General features: G+C 45.9%; 1 protein-coding gene across 13 annotated transcripts in view; it reads right to left on the reverse strand.

The window, feature by feature from the left end:
- Positions 1-17858, reverse strand: part of CHD9 (chromodomain helicase DNA binding protein 9) — a 204044-nt gene that overhangs the window by 99252 nt on the left and 86934 nt on the right. For all 13 annotated transcript variants that reach the window (XM_030581909.1, XM_030581904.1, XM_030581914.1 and 10 more), the window contains one exon: positions 6461-6607. In XM_030581909.1, the coding sequence (XP_030437769.1) occupies positions 6461-6607 (147 nt within the window). The remainder of the gene's footprint in view (positions 1-6460; positions 6608-17858) is intronic.

Raw genomic sequence — 17858 nt, forward strand, 5'->3', positions numbered from 1 at the left:
AGACGTCGGGACCTAGATGGCGAAGGACTGTCTCTGGGCGGCGCCGACATCATGGGCTTGCCCCTGGACACGACCCGCACCGGAGGTACCGGGGGTGGCAGCCGAGTGGGCTCCGTCAGGGCAATAAGGTCCCGAGCCGAGGCGAAGGTCTCCGGTGTTGACGGGACCACTATCTCAACCCCAGATCTCATGGGGGAGCTCGGCGGCACCGGACTCAACGGACCCGCCAGGCCCGGAGTCAACGGTGCTGACGGTGCCGGCGGTGCCGCGGCCGATGTCGAGGCCGGGCGCTCAAGCCGGGTCTGCCTGGCCGGAGTAGCAGACTTCGACGGCCTAGGCTGTGATTCCGGTGCCGGAGAAGGTCGGTGCCGAGGAGTCTTCTCGGTGCCGGAGCGATCCGGTGCCGGTGCCGAGACCACGGTCCGCGAAGTCGACGGGTCAAGTGCCGCCTCCATTAGGAGAGTTCGGAGCCTCTGATCTCTCTCCTTTTTTGTCCTCGGCTTGAAAGCCTTACAGATGCGGCACTTGTCAGACCTGTGCGATTCCCCGAGGCACTTCAGGCACGCTTCGTGGGGATCGCTGGTGGGCATGGGCTTCTTGCAGGCCGCACACTGCTTGAAGCCCGGCGAAACAGGCATGAGCCTGGCGCCGGGTGCCGGGAAGGGCTAAGCCCCCGGCCAAGAACTATTTAACAACTATTGACTAAACTATTTACTTAACAACACTAATTAACACTATATAGAACTAGAGATAAGCGATTGAAAACTAGGAGAGCTAGGGACGTGGAGGACAGCTAAGCCGCGCTCCACAGTTCCAACGACCGACACGGCGGTAAGAAGGAACTGAGGAGCGGGCGGGCCGGCAGGGGTATATATAGAGCGCCATGGCGGCGCCACTCTAGGGGGCGACCTGCCGGCCCACTGGAGTTGCTAGGGTAAAAAAGTTTCCGACGAACGTGCACGCGCGGCGCGCACACCTAACTGGAATGGATGTGAGCAATCACTCGAAGAAGAATGACGATTGTGAAGCCTGGTTGAGGTGGTGAAGTTAGAGGATAAAAGAGGGTGGGATATTTCCCAGGGAATGCTTTACTGGTAAATGATGAACTAGAACTCGGCTGAGCCCTCAAGGGTTAACACATTGTTGTTAATGTAGGAGCAGCACATGGCAGAGGAGGGAGGGACAGCTGAACTGCTGGCAACTAGTAGCCTGCTGGGCGGCTGCTGACCAGAGAACTTAGGGGGGCGGGGAGCTGATAGGAGGACTGCCGGTCCAACCTGGTTCCAAGCCCTCACCAGCTAGCAACTGGCTGCTCTTTCTCCAAGCAGTGGACAAAGCAGGCAGCTGCCAAACAACGTTACAAGGGAACATTGCACAACTTTAAACGAGCACATTCTCTAATTGATCAACAACGTAACAACGAAACAATGTTAACCGGGATGACTTTAAGTGAGGAGCTGGTGTACTCCAAACTGCTTCATCTTTTGAACAGTTCAGTTCTTTTAAAAACACCTTTCCACAAAAATGTCCTTCCTTCCCCTCAAACCATGGAATTTTCCTTCATAGTTACACTGGTCTGAAGTGCTTGATAGGCAAATTCCCTCCATAGTTACATTGCTCTGAAGATCTGGACAGGCAAAGTGCTTGGAACAGTAACAGGTTTAAGGTCCTATGCCTTGTGAATCATAAGAGCTAAAAACACAGCTGTTTTCAGCACTCTGCTCTAGCATAATGCTTATACGTTAGATGCAGCCTTTGTGATGGCCCTTCTCCAGTCTGTACTAGATAGGCTTCCTCAGCACCTGCCCCCTTAACATAGACCAGGGGTCAGCAACCTTTCAGAAGTGGCGTGCCGAGTCTTCATTTATTCATTCTAATTTAAGGTTTCGCGTGCCAGTCATACATTTTAATGATTTCAGAAGATCTCTTTCTATAAGTCTATAATATATAACTAAACTATTGTTGTATGTAAAGTAAATAAGGCTTTTAAAATGTTTAAGAAGCTTCATTTAAAATTAAATTAAAATGCAGAGCCCCCCAGACTGGTGGCCAGGATCCGGACAGTGTGAGTGCAATTGAAAATCAGCTCGCGTGCCAACTTTGGTACCCATGCCATAGGTTGCCTACCCCTGACAGAAACTGCACAGCAGCTACCTTAAATGGAGCACCCTTAAGGACAATTACTCAAAGGGAAGACTACTTACTTGTACAGTAACTGGAGTTCTTCAAGATGTTTTGTCCCTACAAGTACTCTACTACCTGCCCTCCTTCTCCTTTACTTTGGAGTCCTTGCATTAGACTGGATTTTGCAGTGAAGAAGGAACAGGAGCAGCAGTGGGTCAGCCTTGCTTAATATGCTCTCAGATTGGGGTATGAGGGTATACAAAGGGCAGACATGGGTTATATGGACGCTGCTATCCAACATCTCTGATCAGAGGCACATAGACATGCGGAGCACCCATAGGAACAATTACTCCAAGAACACTGAAGTCCTGATAGAAAGCCAACTGAAGTCAATTGGGATATTTCCACTGGCTTCAATGGGCATCAGATCAAGCCCTCAGTAAGCCAGGACTGACAAACCTGCAAGAAACAGAAGTAGCAGAACTTCATCACTTTGCACATGGAGCTAGCTGTGGAGCTAGTTGTTACCTTTGCAGCTTACTCCACAGCATCTGAAGAGGAAAGGCAACTTATCCTTCTCAGCTTGCTTCTACAGCAAAATTTGTATATAGTGAGATGGAAAGCTAATCTGTTGTGGTGAATATACACACCATTTTCCTTAGCAGCCTGCTCTTGGTAGCTGAAAAGAGTCTTTACATAGATAGTAAGAGGACTGATAGGGAAAAGTGATTAGGATGCTAGTCAGTTTTCCTCTTCAAATCAGTCATGTGTAAAAGCGCTGCAGTTCTGCCAACTCTGCAAAGACGGTGAAATAGAAAACTAGAGACAAAAACAAGCATAAAGAAGTGAAAACAGAAGTTTAAAAAAAAAAAAGGAATGAAACTTGGCAAGGGAAAGAAAAGGAAGAAAGACGGCAAAAAAGGTACAAAAAGAGAAAAAAGCTGGGAGACAGGCGTAAGTGTGTGGGTGTGTGCAGTTTATAAAAGACAAAGGAAAAATGTCTTGCAATTGCCCCAACTTGTAGAAAAATATTCCATATCTCAAGCATTAAATTACATACAAAACAAAAACACATATAAACAAAAAAAACCAATGTTAAAAGAAAGTTAAGGCTTGAAAGTCCACCACTCAGAAGTTCAGCAAGATCAGAACAAAGGTTGCCATAATTCTGCTCCCTTGTGCAAATGCATCGGACAATTTTTAATTACATGATCACATCATATTTTTTTCCACACAAGCCCTTGCCAAAGTGTAGGTTGTTTTTTTTCTAAGCAAATTCAAAAAACAAAAATTCCATAATGTGGTATCAGACTGACCCCAACATGGGCCATCAGCAGAACTGGAACTGGCAGGAAATGAAGGGTAGGAATAAATGGTTAGTATTCATAAGGGAGAAAGGTAAATAATGTGGTCTCCCAAGAATAGATATTGGGATCGGTGCTGTTCAACATCTTAATAAATGATCTAGAAAATGAGGTGAACAGTGAGGGCAGACGATATAAAATTACTCAAGAAAGTTAAGTCTAAAGCTGACTTCAAAGAGTTACAAAGGTATCTCACTAAACTGGGTGACAAAATGGCAGAAGAAATTCAATGTCACTAAGTGCAAAGTAGTGCACACTGGAAAAATAAACCCCACTATACATACAATATGATGGGGTCTAAATTAGCTGTTACCACTTTAAAGATCTTGGAGTCATTGTAGATAGTTCCCTGCAAACATCTGCTCAATGTGCATCGGCAATTAAAAAAAGCTAACAGAACGTTAGGAACCATTAGGTAGGTAGATAATAAAACAGAAGGGATAGATAATAAAATAATGAAGGGCTACACAATAAAACAGAAAAATATCATAAAGCCACTATATAAATGCATGGTATGCCCACACCTTGAATACTTCATGTAGTTCTTGTCACCCCATCTCAAAAAAAGATATATTAGAATTGGAAAAGGTACAGAAAAGGGCAACAAAAATGGTTAGGGATATGGAACAGCTTCCATACAAGGAGAGCTTAAAAAGACTGGGTCTGTTCAGCTTAGACAAGAGTTGACTAAGGGGCTATACTATAGAGCTCTATAAAATCATGAATGGTATGGAGAAAACAAATAGGGAAGTGTTATTTACCCTTTCATATAACACAAAAATCATGGGCCACTCAATAAAATTAATAGGCAGTAGGTTTAAAACAAACATAAGGAAGTACTTCACACAATGCACAGTCAACCTGTGGAACATGTTGCCAAGGGATGTTGTGAAGGCCAGAAGTATAATTGGGTTCAACAAAGAATTAGATATGTTCATGGAGGCCAGGTCCATCAACGGCTATACAAGATGGTCAGGGATGTAACCCAATGCTCCAGGTGTCCCTAGATTTCCAGCTGTCATAAGCTGGGTCTCGATGACAGGTGACAAATCACTCAAAATTGCTCTGCTCTAATTCATTCTCTCTGAAGCACCTGATGGCAGCCACTATCGGAGACAGGATACTGGGACAGAAGGATCATTGGTCTTACCCCGTAGGCCATTCTTGTACTCTTGTGACCTATAGCCACAGCAAAGACCTCTATACCATTTGATCTAGTGGAAAAGTGGGCTATTAAAGTCTATGTAGGCCTGCAAGTGGAGGAAGATAAACACACACTTGATCAATGAGTTTCAAGGATATTTGCTGACATCAAAGGCACACTGGGACTCTATTCCAGGTTTTGGGAGGGAATGATGTATCTAGTTGTTACAGATTCTCTTAGCCTACCTGTCTGTCACCTTCTGCCTGTCTCCGTGAATGTCCCTCAACAGCATATTCCCTTCAGTTCTTGTCATTCCCTCTTCTATTACTCTTTGCATATAACAGTCCCACTCTGCTCTTGTCCCTGCCTAGGCCACAGGTTCTCAATCCTTTCAGGTTCAGGATTCATTTGTAAACCTCGATGGCCTGTCACGATGCATTAAATAGCTTTAGTGCAAAATACTTGTGGCTTACTAAATATTTCTTAACCACAATATATAATATCCACATTAACATAACAAGTACTACATAACTACAACTTGCACACTGTAGTGGCAGCTCCTGTCCATTGGGGCTACCTGGGCTCACCTCCCTGTTCCAGGCACTGTGACCTCTGGGGTTGCAGTACCCCTTAGGTTTGGAGCAGCCCCTCTGACTCAGCACCACTTACTCTAATTTTCTCCCTCACTCTACATCATGCCAGCAGGACATCTGAGCCAAACCTGAGCAGCACTGCAACCCCATGCACCATATTGCAAAATTCCCTAAGTGGGGAGCAGAGCCCAGCCAGCCCCACATGTTGGGAACTGCCACTGCAGAATGAATGAGGGGTAGGCTCCGCAACTCCCTTCCCAAAGACAGGACCTGCTCCCAGATACCTATTCCCCAGGCCTTCTATGCGACCCTTTGACACATATGCAACCCCATTTTGGGTCATGACTCCCCAGGTTCAGAAATCCTGGCCCAGATTGTACCATTCTTCCCTCTACTCCCTGTCCATCCCATAAATATGTTGCTATTTCCCTTCTCTTGTCCCCTGTACCTGTCCACCAATGGACTGCTCTTCCCTCCCTCCTCCCCCATTACTGAACCCAATGAATGCAAGAAAGTTGGCTTCTGTCTCTTCCTTTCTGCCTAAGTTCCAACAGGGGGAGTATTGAGAACACAAGAGAGAAAGTCTCCTTATTCTCAGCTCTGGTGCCCACAGTCACAGAAGTCATCAATAGCCAGAAGGAGCAACTGCAGGAAAAGTCCAATTCAGCTCTGGGCTGGAACATGACAGTTTTGGAGATGTGGAGCATGTTCAGTGGAGATGCACTGTCCAGAGAATTTTGCTGCCATCTTCTAACAAACCTCTTTGGAGCATGTGGAAATGGTAAATTTTCAGAAGCTTATAACTTGGCTAAATTGGAGCGGATTTTCAAAAGAACAGGTAAAGGCATTTCTCTGACCCTAGGATATACCACCTACCATGTTTCAAGGCCCTACTCAAAAGCATGAGGTGCCATAACTTCTCAATGAAACAGTTGCAATAATTTTGTAAAACTGGCAAAACAATGTAATTTTCTCTAACCCCGTTCTCAATAATGGATTAACTGTTTTTGCTGCAGCCTTCCAAAAAAGTAGCATTTATGTCAGACACCAGATGACCTGAAAATTGGAAAGGAGAGGATAACTGCATGGAACCTGGGCAACTGCTACTGTGCATCATAATTACTGGGTAACTGACCTACATCAGCCAAATAAGACTAACAAAATGAGCTTTACCCATGAGATAGTAAAGTTAGTTGGAAGATTCACACTACCCAAAGGGCTAGATTTTTACTTACCACAAATAACTGTAAGGGTTGCTCAGCAGGCAAAGGAGCAGAACTCTTTTTGATTTTCACAGAAACTTTAGCCTCTTCCTCTGATTGTTTTCCTTCTCCTTCTTCAGCATACTTTTTTCTTTTAACCTGACGATTTGATCTTCTCTTCTGCAATACAGTAATATCAAAATAATATTTTTACTGATAATTCTTTCTAGCAAGAACTGCTTATATTGAACATTTGTTAAAAACAGTCATTCAGCTACACTATATATTACTATAGAAAACTTAGTGAGCAGTAATTTTGATAAATGTACACATTTAAAGAAAAAATTAACTGTATAAACAATAACAGGGTGTGGAGATGGTAATCCACATTTTGGACCTACAAATCTTGTTAATGTTTCTTTACACTATATATAAAATAAAATATAAAAGTAGTTAAGTGGCTTTGTCTGTATTTACAGCTCAGAAGTCAAATTGGAGTATTGTTTTCTGGGCATTTAGGAACAAAATTCAAGTGACAGCTATTTTGTTTCATGAATGCACTGTAATTTTTCCCATAGCAATTTCATAAGGATAACTACAAAAGATTACTGTGTGCTATTAATCTATCTAAATCAATAACGTATAAAGTGAAGATTTACACAGTATGGTAAAGTGACTCCTCTATGAAATAAAAAGTCATTTTTGTATAAACCAGTATCACAAAGACTCTCAGAAATTAAGACAGACCCTAGACGAATGATTTCAGACGTGTTAGTCTGTATCAGCAAAAACAATGAGGAGTTCTTGTGGCACTTTAGAGACTAACAAATTTATTTGGGCATAAGCTTTTGTGAGCGAGAAGGGGTTCTAGCCCATGAAAGCTTATGTCCAAATAAATCTGTTCAGTCTCCAAGGTGCCACAAGGACTCCTCGTTGTTTAGACAAGTGAAGACAGGCAACAACAGTAAACACAACGCAAGAAAAGAAAGGTAGATGATGTCTGTCTGTATGTGATGAAGTGGGCTTTACCCCACGAAAGCTTATGCTCAAATAATTTTGTTAGTCTCTGAGGTACCACAAGTACTCCTCGTTCTTTTTGCTGATACAGACTAACATGGCTACCACTCTGAAACAGAAAAGAAAAATGAAGTAATGCCAAAACAAGACAGGTATAGTAAACATGAGACAAATTGTATTTTCTAAAAATTATCAATTTGATCAACAATGTTGCTATTAGAGCTGTTGATTAATAGCAGTTAACTCACGCGATTAACTCAAAAAAATTAATCATGATTAATCGCAGTTTTAATAGCACTATTAAAAAAATAGAATACCAACTGAAATTTATTAAATATTTTGGATTTTTTTTACATTTTCAAATATATTGATTTTAATTACAACACAGAATACAAGTGTACAGTGCTCACTTTATATTATTTTTATTACAAATATTTGCACTGTAAAAATAATAAAATTCACTTCAATTCACCTTATACAAGTACTGTAGTGCAATCTCTACTGTAAAAGCGCACTTTACACATGTAGATTTCTTTTTGTTACATAACTGCACTCAAAAATAAAAAAGACGGTTACTCACCTTTGTAATGTTGTTCTTCGAGATGTGTTGCTCATATCCTTTCCAATTAGGTGTGCGCGCGCCGCGTGCACGTTCGTCGGAAGATTTTCTACCCTAGCAACACCCGGCGGGTCGGCTGGGCGCCCCCTGGCATGGCGCCGCTATGCCACCGAATATATACCCCTGCCGACCCGTCTGCTCCTCAGTTCCTTCTTGCCGGCTACTCCGACAGTGGGGAAGGAGGGTGGGTTTTGGAATGGATATGAGCAACACATCTTGAAGAACAACAGTTACAAAGGTGAGTAACCATCTTTTCTTCTTCGAGTGCTTGCTCACATCCATTCCAATTAGGTGAATCCCAAGCCTTACCTAGGCTGTAGTGTCGGAGTGAGAAACTGCAGAATGCAAAACTGCTAAGCCGAAGGCTGATCGTCTCTGGATTGTCACACCAGGGCATAATGGGAAGTAAAGGTGTATACTGAAGACCATATAGCTGCTCGACATATCTCCTGAATAGGTACTCGAGCTAAGAAGGTGGCCAATGAGGCCTGGGCCCTGGTAGAATGTGCGGTAATATGACCTGGAGAGATATGAGCTAGTTTGTAGCAAGTATGGATGCACGCTGTTACCCAGGATGAAATCCTCTGAGAAGAGACCTTTCATCCAGTCCGCTACTGCAACAAAGAGTTGGGGTGTTGTGAGGAAGGGCCTCGTACGGTCAATATAGAAGGTGAGCGCCCTACGGACGTCGAGCGAATATAACTGCTGCTCCCTATGAGATGTATGCGGTTTGGGAAAGAAGACTGGTAGGAATATGTCTTGGTTGAGATGAAAGGCCGAGACTATTTTAGGGAGGAATGCCGGATGTGGGCGTAGCTGCACCTTGTCCTTGTGGAACATCGTGTATGGGGGTCCACCATCAGAGCCCGAAGCTCAGAGACTCTCCTAGCTGATGTAATGGCTACAAGGAAGGCTGTTTTCCATGATAAATATAGGAGTGAGCAGGTTGCCAATGGCTCGAACGGGGGGGGACGTAAGTCTCGTCAGAACTAAATTTAGGTCCCAGGAAGGGGCAGGACGTTGTACTAGGGGGTATGGACGCTAAAGACCTTTGAGGAACCTCGAGACCATTGAGTGGGAGAAGACAGAGTAAGTCTCTTCCCCAGGGTGGAAAGTAGAAATAGCTGCCAAGTGCACTCGCAGAGATGAGATAGCGAGGCCTTGTTTTAGATACCAGAGGTAGTCCAAAACAGCAGAGACAGGAACCTCCGTAGATGCAACATTCTGCTTGTGACACCAGCAAGAAAACCGTTTCCACTTGGCTAAGTAAGTAGACCGCGTAGAAGGTTTCCTGCTACCCAGGAGTATCTCTTGCACCGGGGCAGAGCAGCGTAATTCCGATTGGGTTAGCCATGCAGGAGCCATGCTGTTAGATGGAGGGATTGCAGGTCTGGGTGGAGAAGCCTGCCGTGGTCCTGCGTTATCAGATCCTGATGAAGGGGCAGGAGGATTGGGTTGGCTATTGAGTGGTCCAGTAACATGGTGTACCAGTGTTGTCGGGGCCACGCAGGGGCGATCAGGATCAGTCGAGCCCTGTCCCTGCGAAGCTTTACGAGAACCCTGTGCACCATCGGGAAAGGTGGAAAGGCGTAAAGCAGGTGGTTCACCCAAGAGATTAGGAAGGTGTCCGATATTGAGCCCGGGGCGAGATCTTGGAAGGAGCAAAACCTCTGACACTTCCTGTTCTTGCGGGAAGCGAAGAGGTCTATGTGGGGAAAGCCCCCCTTCTGGAAGATGGAATGTACAATGTCCGGGCGAAGCGACCACTTGTGGGAGAGAAAGGATCTGCTGAGATGGTCTGCCAGAGTGTTCCGGACCCCTGGGAGAAAGGACGCTACAAGGTCTATAGAGTGGGCTATACAAAATTACCACAGTTGGATTGCCTCCTGAGAAAGGGGGAAGGATCCAGTCCCTCCCTGCTTGTTTATGTAGTGCATTGCTGTTGTGTAGTCCGTGAGTACTAGAACACAACGGCCCTGCAGATGATGTTGGAACGTCTGGCATGCAAGGCGAACTGCTCTCAGCTTCCGGACATTTATGTGCAACGCTAGCTCTTGAGATGACCAGAGGCCTTGCGTGCGACGACGGCCTAGGTGTGCCCCCCAGCCGAGAGACGATGCGTCCGTCGTTAGGGATGCTGAGGGCTGTCTCGGTTGGAACGGCATCCCTGCACACACCAGGGAAGGTGTTAGCCACCAGTTGAGGGAGCCTAAGATGCTCTGAGGAACGGTGACGACCATGTCTATGGCGTCCCTGCCCGGGCGGTAAACTGAGGCGAGCCAGGTTTGACGGGCCGCAGGCGTGGTTTGGCGTCCTTGGTTGCAAAAATGCATGCGGCCATGTGACCAAGAAGGCTGAGGCAGGTGCAGGCCGAGGTTGTCGGAAAAGTTTGGAGGCTATGACCGAAACTAGTGCCCGACACCGGGGTAGTGGAAGGCAGGCCTTTGCGAGTGTGGAGTCTAGAATGGCCCCGATGAATTCTATTCTTTGAGCAGGCACTAGAGTAGACTTCTCTAGATTGATCATCAGGCCCATCTGCTCGAATAGGTCCGTGATGATAGCAACATGCCTGGTGACTTGAGCCTCTGAGGTCCCGCGAATAAGCCAGTCGTCTAGGTAAGGAAAGACGTGTATTCGCTGACGACGGAGGAAGGCGGCCACTACAGCTATGCACTTTGTAAACATGCGCGGGGCATGCAAACAAGCGGAAGGACTGCAAATTGAAAGTGTTGATTGCACACCATAAACCGTAGGTACCGTCTGTGCGGAGGGTAAATGGCGATGTGAAAGTATGCGTCCTTCATGTTGAGAGCAGCATACCAGTCTCCGAGATCCAAGGATGGGATGATGGTCCCCAGGGACACCATGCAGAACTTCAACTTCTTCAGAAAGACGTTGAGACCACGTAGGGCCAGGATGGGTCTGAGACCCCCTTTCGCCTTGGGGATTAGGAAATATCGGGAGTAAAATCCCTTCCCACTGAACTCCTCCGGCACCTCCTCTATAGCTCCGATGGAGAGGTGTACGAACCTCTTGCCAGAGGAATTGCTCGTGAGAGGGGTCCCTGAAGAGGGACGGGGAGGGAGGCTGGGAAGGAGGGGGCGAAATAAATTGGAGGTGGTATCCAAATTCCACCGTGCATAGGACCCAACGATCTGAGGTTAATTGGCCCCACGCAGGAAGGAAGGAGGAAAGGCGGTTGGAAAACTGAAGGGGATCCTGGGGAAGGGCTAGTGCTATGCTCTCGGGTGCACTTTCAAAAGTTCGGTTTTGGTCCTGCTGATGAATTGGCGGGACCGTTATTCTGGTCCCCTTGGGAACCCGATTGCCGTCTGCGGTTCCCGCAACCACGTCTCCTGCTAAAGTCTTGTCGTGGCCTGGGCGGGGGGTAAGGGCGTTGGGGCTGGGTACAGAAGGATTTCCGTTGGGTTTGCGGAGTATGCATCCCGAGGGAATGCATGATGACGCGATTGTCCTTGAGACTCTGGAGTCTAGGGTCCGTTTTCTGAGAGAAAAGGCCTGTCCATCAAACGGAAGGTCCTGAATAGTGTGTTGCAGTTCAGGAGGTAGGCCTGACACCTGCAACCATGATATTCTCTGCATTGTAATCCCCGAGGCCACGGTTCTGGCCGCTGAATCAGCAGTGTTGAATGAGGCCTGCAGAGAAGTCCATGCCACTTTCTTCCCTTCCTCCAGAAGGGCCTGGAATTCCGAACAGGAGTCCTTTGGGACCAGTCCAGCAAACTTACCCACCGATTGCCAGGTATTATAATTATACCTGCTGAGCAGGGCCTGTTGGTTAGCCACCCGCAGTTGGAGGCCTCCGGCGGAGTAAACTTTACGCCCCAATAGATCCATCCGTCTAGCCTCCTGCGATTTCGGGGCAGGGGCTTGCTGGCCATGGCGCTCTCTCTCATTCACAGATTGAACGACCAGAGAGCATGGAGGAGGGTATATAAGTATTCATACCCTTTAGAGGGTACCATGTATTTCCTTTCCACGCCTCTGGCCGTGGGAGGGATAGACGCCGGGGATTGCCAAATGGTGCCCGCTTTGGCCTGGATGGAACGGATGAATGGCAGAGCCACGCGAGTTGGGGCATCTGCCGACAGTATGTCTATGACCGGGTCTTCCACCTCCGGGACCTCCTCCACCCCTGGAGGTTGATATTTAAGTCGACTCGCCAGAGAAGGTCCTGGTGGGCTCGGAGGTCGAACGGGGGCAGGCTGATGTAGAAGTACCGGATACTGCCTCGTCTGGCGAAGAGGAGGACAACAGACCTGGCATGGTTGGGTCATTTAGTGACTCCTGTTCCGGAGGAGCATCAGGGTTCGGGAACACGTGAGGATCCGGCGCCAGAGCCGATTCGTCCATACCCGCTGGAGGAGGGCGGCTAACAGTGGCCTCTGGTGCCCGATGTTCCGACGGGGCAGAACGAGATGGAACCGTGTGTTCACCTTGGGCCTGGTGATATGCCCAAGGCATCCAGAAGGACCACTGAGGGCTTGTTCCATGCCCTGGGCCCCCTGGAGGATACAACTCTGCGTTTCTGAATCCCCATATGCGGCGCTATCAGCGTGCGAAGACTCAGATGGGTGCCGTGATGGCCACGGCGGAGCAGATTGCACGTGAGGAGGAGCCCTGTGCGCAGGGTACCATATGTCGTGCTGCACCAGAGAATGGTACCGGGAGTTGTACCGGTGCCGAGAGGTTGACCAGGACCTGCAATCGGCACGGTGCCGGGAGGTCGACCGGGATCGTGAAGCTCTATGGTGGGAGCGGCTGCAGCGTGAACGGTGCCGGGAGCTGGACCACCATCTGGAGTACCGGTCCGGAGAGCGAGATCTTGAGCGGTGCTGCGAGTACGACCGTTACCAAGAAGGAGATCAGTACCGGGACTGCGAGCGGCGTCGAGATCGGGACCGGTGGCGAGACAGGGAGCGCTGGCGAGACCTCGATCTCGAGTGGTGCCTGCCTGTGGCACTAATGGAAGGTGGCCTAACTAGGGCAGGCTTCCCTGTTGACGCAATAACCCTCACCGGCAGTGCCAGGGGTTGGGGCAGGGTGGGCTCCGTTAGGGCAATGAGTTCCCTCGCCGTCGAAAAGGTCTCTGGCATGGTGGGAACAATAAGCTCTACTGTGGTGTGTGCCGGGGAGCTGTCATGCACCGGACTCGACAGCTCTTGCATGGCCAGAATCAACGGTGCCGAGATTGCCAGTGCTGGGCGACTCAGTTTTGGCTGCTGCTCAGACTGCAGTATAGATATTGGAGCCGCAGGAGCTTTGACCTTTTTGGCACGCAGGGAGAGGGAGCGGTGCTGGGCTGGTTTCTGAGCCGGTGACGGCTGGTGCCGGGGTATCTTGGTGGTGCCTTCACTCTCTGGTGCCGACGAGGCACTTCTCTCCGGCGCGGACTGTGCGGCACTCGGTGCCGAAGACAGAGGAGTGAGGGCCGCCTCCATTAGGAGCTGCTTAAGATGAAAGTCCTGCTCCTTTTTTGTCCGCGGCTTAAAAGACTTGCAAATCCGGTACCAATCTGTAAGATGAGATTCCCCCAGGCACTTTAGGTAGGAGTCGTGGGGGTCTCCCGTTGGCATCGGCCACCGGCAGGCCAAGCACGGTTTGAAGCCCGGTGAATCAGGCATGGGCCTGGGCACCAGGAGAGGGGAAGGGGCTAATCCCCAACCCTCTGAACTATATACACTAACTACGTTTACAAAAGGTTATTAAAAGTATTAACTACAACTATAAAACTATATACACAATAGTACTAGAATGAGTGAATAGCTAGGGAAGTGGAGATCAGCTAAGCCGCACTCCACTGTTCCAACGATCAACACGGGCGGTAAGAAGGAACTGAGGAGCGAACGGGTCGGCAGGGGTATATATTCAGTGCCATAGCGGCGCCCAGCCGACCCGTCGGGTGTTGCTAGGGTAGAAAATCTTCCAACGAACGTGCATGCGGCGTGCGCACACCTAATTGGAATGGATATGAGCAAGCACTCGAAGAAGAACAATGTAAATTTTTACAGCCTACAAGTCCACTCAGGCCTACTTCTTGTGCAGCCAATCACTAAGAGAAACAAGTTTACGAGAGATAATGCTGCCTGCCTCTTATTTACAATGTCACCTGAAAGTGAGAACAGACATTCGCATGGCACTTTTGTAGCCGGCACTGCAAGCTATTTACATGATATGCAAAAGAGTCACATGCCCCTTCATCCTTTGGCCACCATTCCAGAAGACATGTGTACATGCTGATGACACTCATTAAAAAAATGTATTAATTAAATTTGTGACTGAACTCGTTGGGGGTGTCATAACATTTCTTCCCAGATCTGGACCTTAGCGTCCAAAATATGGGTGTTAGCATGAAAACCTCCAAGTTTAGTTACCAGCTTGGACCTGGTATCGCTGCCACCAGCTAAGAATTATACAGTGCCTAGCTCACTGTGGTCTCCTCAAAACCTTCCCTGGGGGACCCCCAGACTCAGATGCCTTGAGTCTTACAACAAAGGGAAATAATCCCCACCCCTTGTTTCCTTGGTACTTCCTCCCAGGCTCCCCTCCCTGGACGACCCTAGGAGATTCCCTGCTTCCAGTCCTGGAAACACAAGTACCGAGAGATCTAATCTCTCCCCCTCACCCAGAGGGTATGCAAAGTCAGGCTTAGTAAATCTAACACAAAGAGATTTTCCCCTTGACTTCTTCCTCCCACCAATTCCCTGGTGAGCTGCAGACTCAATTCTCTGGAGTCCCCACTAAAGAAAAACTCCAACAAGTCTTAAAAAGAAAGTTTTATATAAAAAGAGTGAAAAAGGACATAATATATAGTCTCTGTATCAAGGTGGCAATATACAGGGTCAGTTGCTTAAAGGGAAAAAATGAATAAACAGCCTTATCCAAAAAGAATACAATTTAAAACATTCCAGCAACTACACACATGTAAATACAAAAGAAAACAATATAAACCTATTGTCTTACTATCCTTGTACTTACAACTTGGAAACAGAAGATTAGAAAGCCAGGAGATAGAAAAATCACTCTCAGAGCCAAGAGGGTCAGACCCAAGACAAAGAACAAAGAACTCACACCCAAAACTTCCCTCCACCCAGATTTGAAAAAGTCTCGTTTCCTGATTGGTCCTCTGGTTAGGTGTTTGGTTTCCTTTGTTACCCCTTTACAGGTAAAAGAACATTAACCCTTAGCTATCTGTTTATGACAGGGGGAGAATTGTACGTCTCCTGCTTTGTGTTTTACCCGCATTCTGCCATATATTTCATGTTATAGCAATCTTGGATGATGATCCAGCTCATTGTTCGTTTTAAGAACACTTTCAATGCAGATTTGACAAAACGCAAAGAAGGTACCAATGTGAGATTTCTAAAGATAGCTACAGCACTCGACCGCAGATTTAAGAATCTGAAGTGCTTTCCAAAATCTGAGAAGGACAGGGTGTGGAGTATGCTTTCAGAGGTCTTAAAAGAGCAACACTCTGATGAGGAAACTACAGAACTCAAACCACCAAAAAAGAAAATCCTTCTGCTGGTGATATATGACTCAGAAGATGAAAATGAACATGTGTCGGTCTGCACTGCTTTGGAAAGTTATCGAACAAAAATCATCATCAGCATGAACACACACAATAAAAATGAATATAATTATCACAGACTTTGCTATACAGGGAGAGCATATAAGTGAAAATAATTATGCACAAGCCTATTGGAATGGAGCTCTCTCTATATATTAAGTGGTCCTCGTCAAAATATCCAAATGCTACATCATAATTAATAAAACACAGTAGTCAGCTTTCTCTGAAAGGAGGGCATTTCAGGAGAAAATGTAGGCAGTTATAGAAAAAATGTCAGCTTATCAGTATGAAAAAAGGAAACTGGAGGGGGATTTAAAGAAGTTAAGAGAGCTAGATAAAAGGTCAACTGTTCAGTCAGACATTTCAAATCCTAGAACATTTGCAATATAAAGGAACAGATGAAGGCAAGGGCAACTGCTGAATAAATGCAAACCACAGTGGATCAGAGCACAGGCTTAGAGATAAGAAAGAGAAAGTGAAGGGACATATGAGTAAGAAAAAAAGATGGATTAAAAACACAGATCCTAGTCTTCACTCAGAAATATTAGCTAGAATTTAACAAAAAAACTGATCTAGTAAATGACAAAGGTTTGTTTTTTTTTAAGCAAAGTTACGGACAGGTCACAGGAAGCATCATAGGGAGGCATAAGTTTCCTAAAAATGTATTAGTAACAGTGGGCTTTTCAGAGACAAATTATGTATGTTTAAGATACATGGACTGAGAAATGTGCGTATATAATTAAGACACAGACTAATGATTTCAGACTAAATTTAAAAAAAAAAGTGGCACATTTTAGCTAATATAGTGTTGTCCTCTTTGTTGGGCACAGTTAATACAGAAGCCAGCTGGAAAACTAAACATGTCAACTGAATTAAACAACATGATTCAAAAAAAGTCATCCCAGAATGTAAAAACAGGAAACCATCTGCAAGACAAAAATCTCATGTTAAAGTCTGAAAGCTAAACGAAAAAAAGAGGCTGAACAGCCTTGCAGGTCTGCGTGGGATAGTGACAGGATAGCAGCAGACTAATAAACATTTAATGATATTTCAAAAGGAGATCTCAGTGAATATAAGTAACTACAGAAGAGTCAACTTGTTGTCCAGTACAAGTAATGTTTCCCTTGGGTATAATCTTTCTGTAGTTAAAGGATACAGTTGGTCAGGCAGGTGTATTCAGGCTTTCCAAAAACTAGAGATCATACTGATCAGATTTTCACATTGTGACAAATCACTGAGAAAAGGTTCAAGCAATCACCCACTACCGGTAAGCTTTATTTAAGACAGGCTTTCAACTAAACCTATAGAGAGCCATTCTGGGAAAATGAAGCTATTTGGTTTCTCTAGTATATATATATCAGGGTCATAAAGAATATTTGCAAAATACTAAAAGAGGTCAACTCTTTTTTATTGCTATTTTCTGACACTATAATCAAATCAAGAAAAAAAAAAACCTTTGGATACACAAAGATTACATTTCACTGGACGACACTTTATGATCATTGACTGAACCTTTGCAGATGAAACTGCCCTAAGACACAAATGATGCATATCTCCAAGGAGAGATTTTTTTTTATAAGTAAGTCAGTCAGTCTTAAAGCAAAGTAGTTATAGTTTTTATTCCAGATATGCACATACCCTGAAAATCACTTCTTAAGAAGATTTCATCTATTTTGGAAGCCACCAAATGTACAGAAACAATGAGCTGAACTACTACAAGATATATCAGGGAAACTCTTCAAAGGATCTAAAGAAGAGAGAGAGAAAGCCTACTCCAACAGTAACTAAGGATCTTTGAGAGAGTCACCTCTACATTTTGATACTTGCTTCTGAACTTAAGGATTCTTCTTGAAATGCAATGCCAATTGGAAACTCTCATGTAACCTCAGATTGCCAAACATTTAGAACCAATGTTATAAGAGGCCATGTGGTCTCCAACTGCTTCCATTTTTCTGTAAAGTCCCCGAGTCCTTATCAAAATAGAACACAGAGAAAAGAAGAAAGGTGGATAAGCAGTGAGAGTATGCAGCAGAAACATTCTTAAAAAGCCACATTTACTAGCAGGTAATCTCTATGTATTCTTTCAGGTGACATCTGCATTTTCATGCATGCATGCATTTAGCTAGCAGTACCACACCCAAGAAGGTGGGTTGAAGAGTTCCCATTCCACAAGAACCGAAGTACTCACTGGGAATGCCAAGTGA

This window comes from Gopherus evgoodei, chromosome 12 (assembly GCF_007399415.2).
Source record: "Gopherus evgoodei ecotype Sinaloan lineage chromosome 12, rGopEvg1_v1.p, whole genome shotgun sequence".
Classification (NCBI taxonomy): domain Eukaryota; kingdom Metazoa; phylum Chordata; order Testudines; family Testudinidae; genus Gopherus; species Gopherus evgoodei.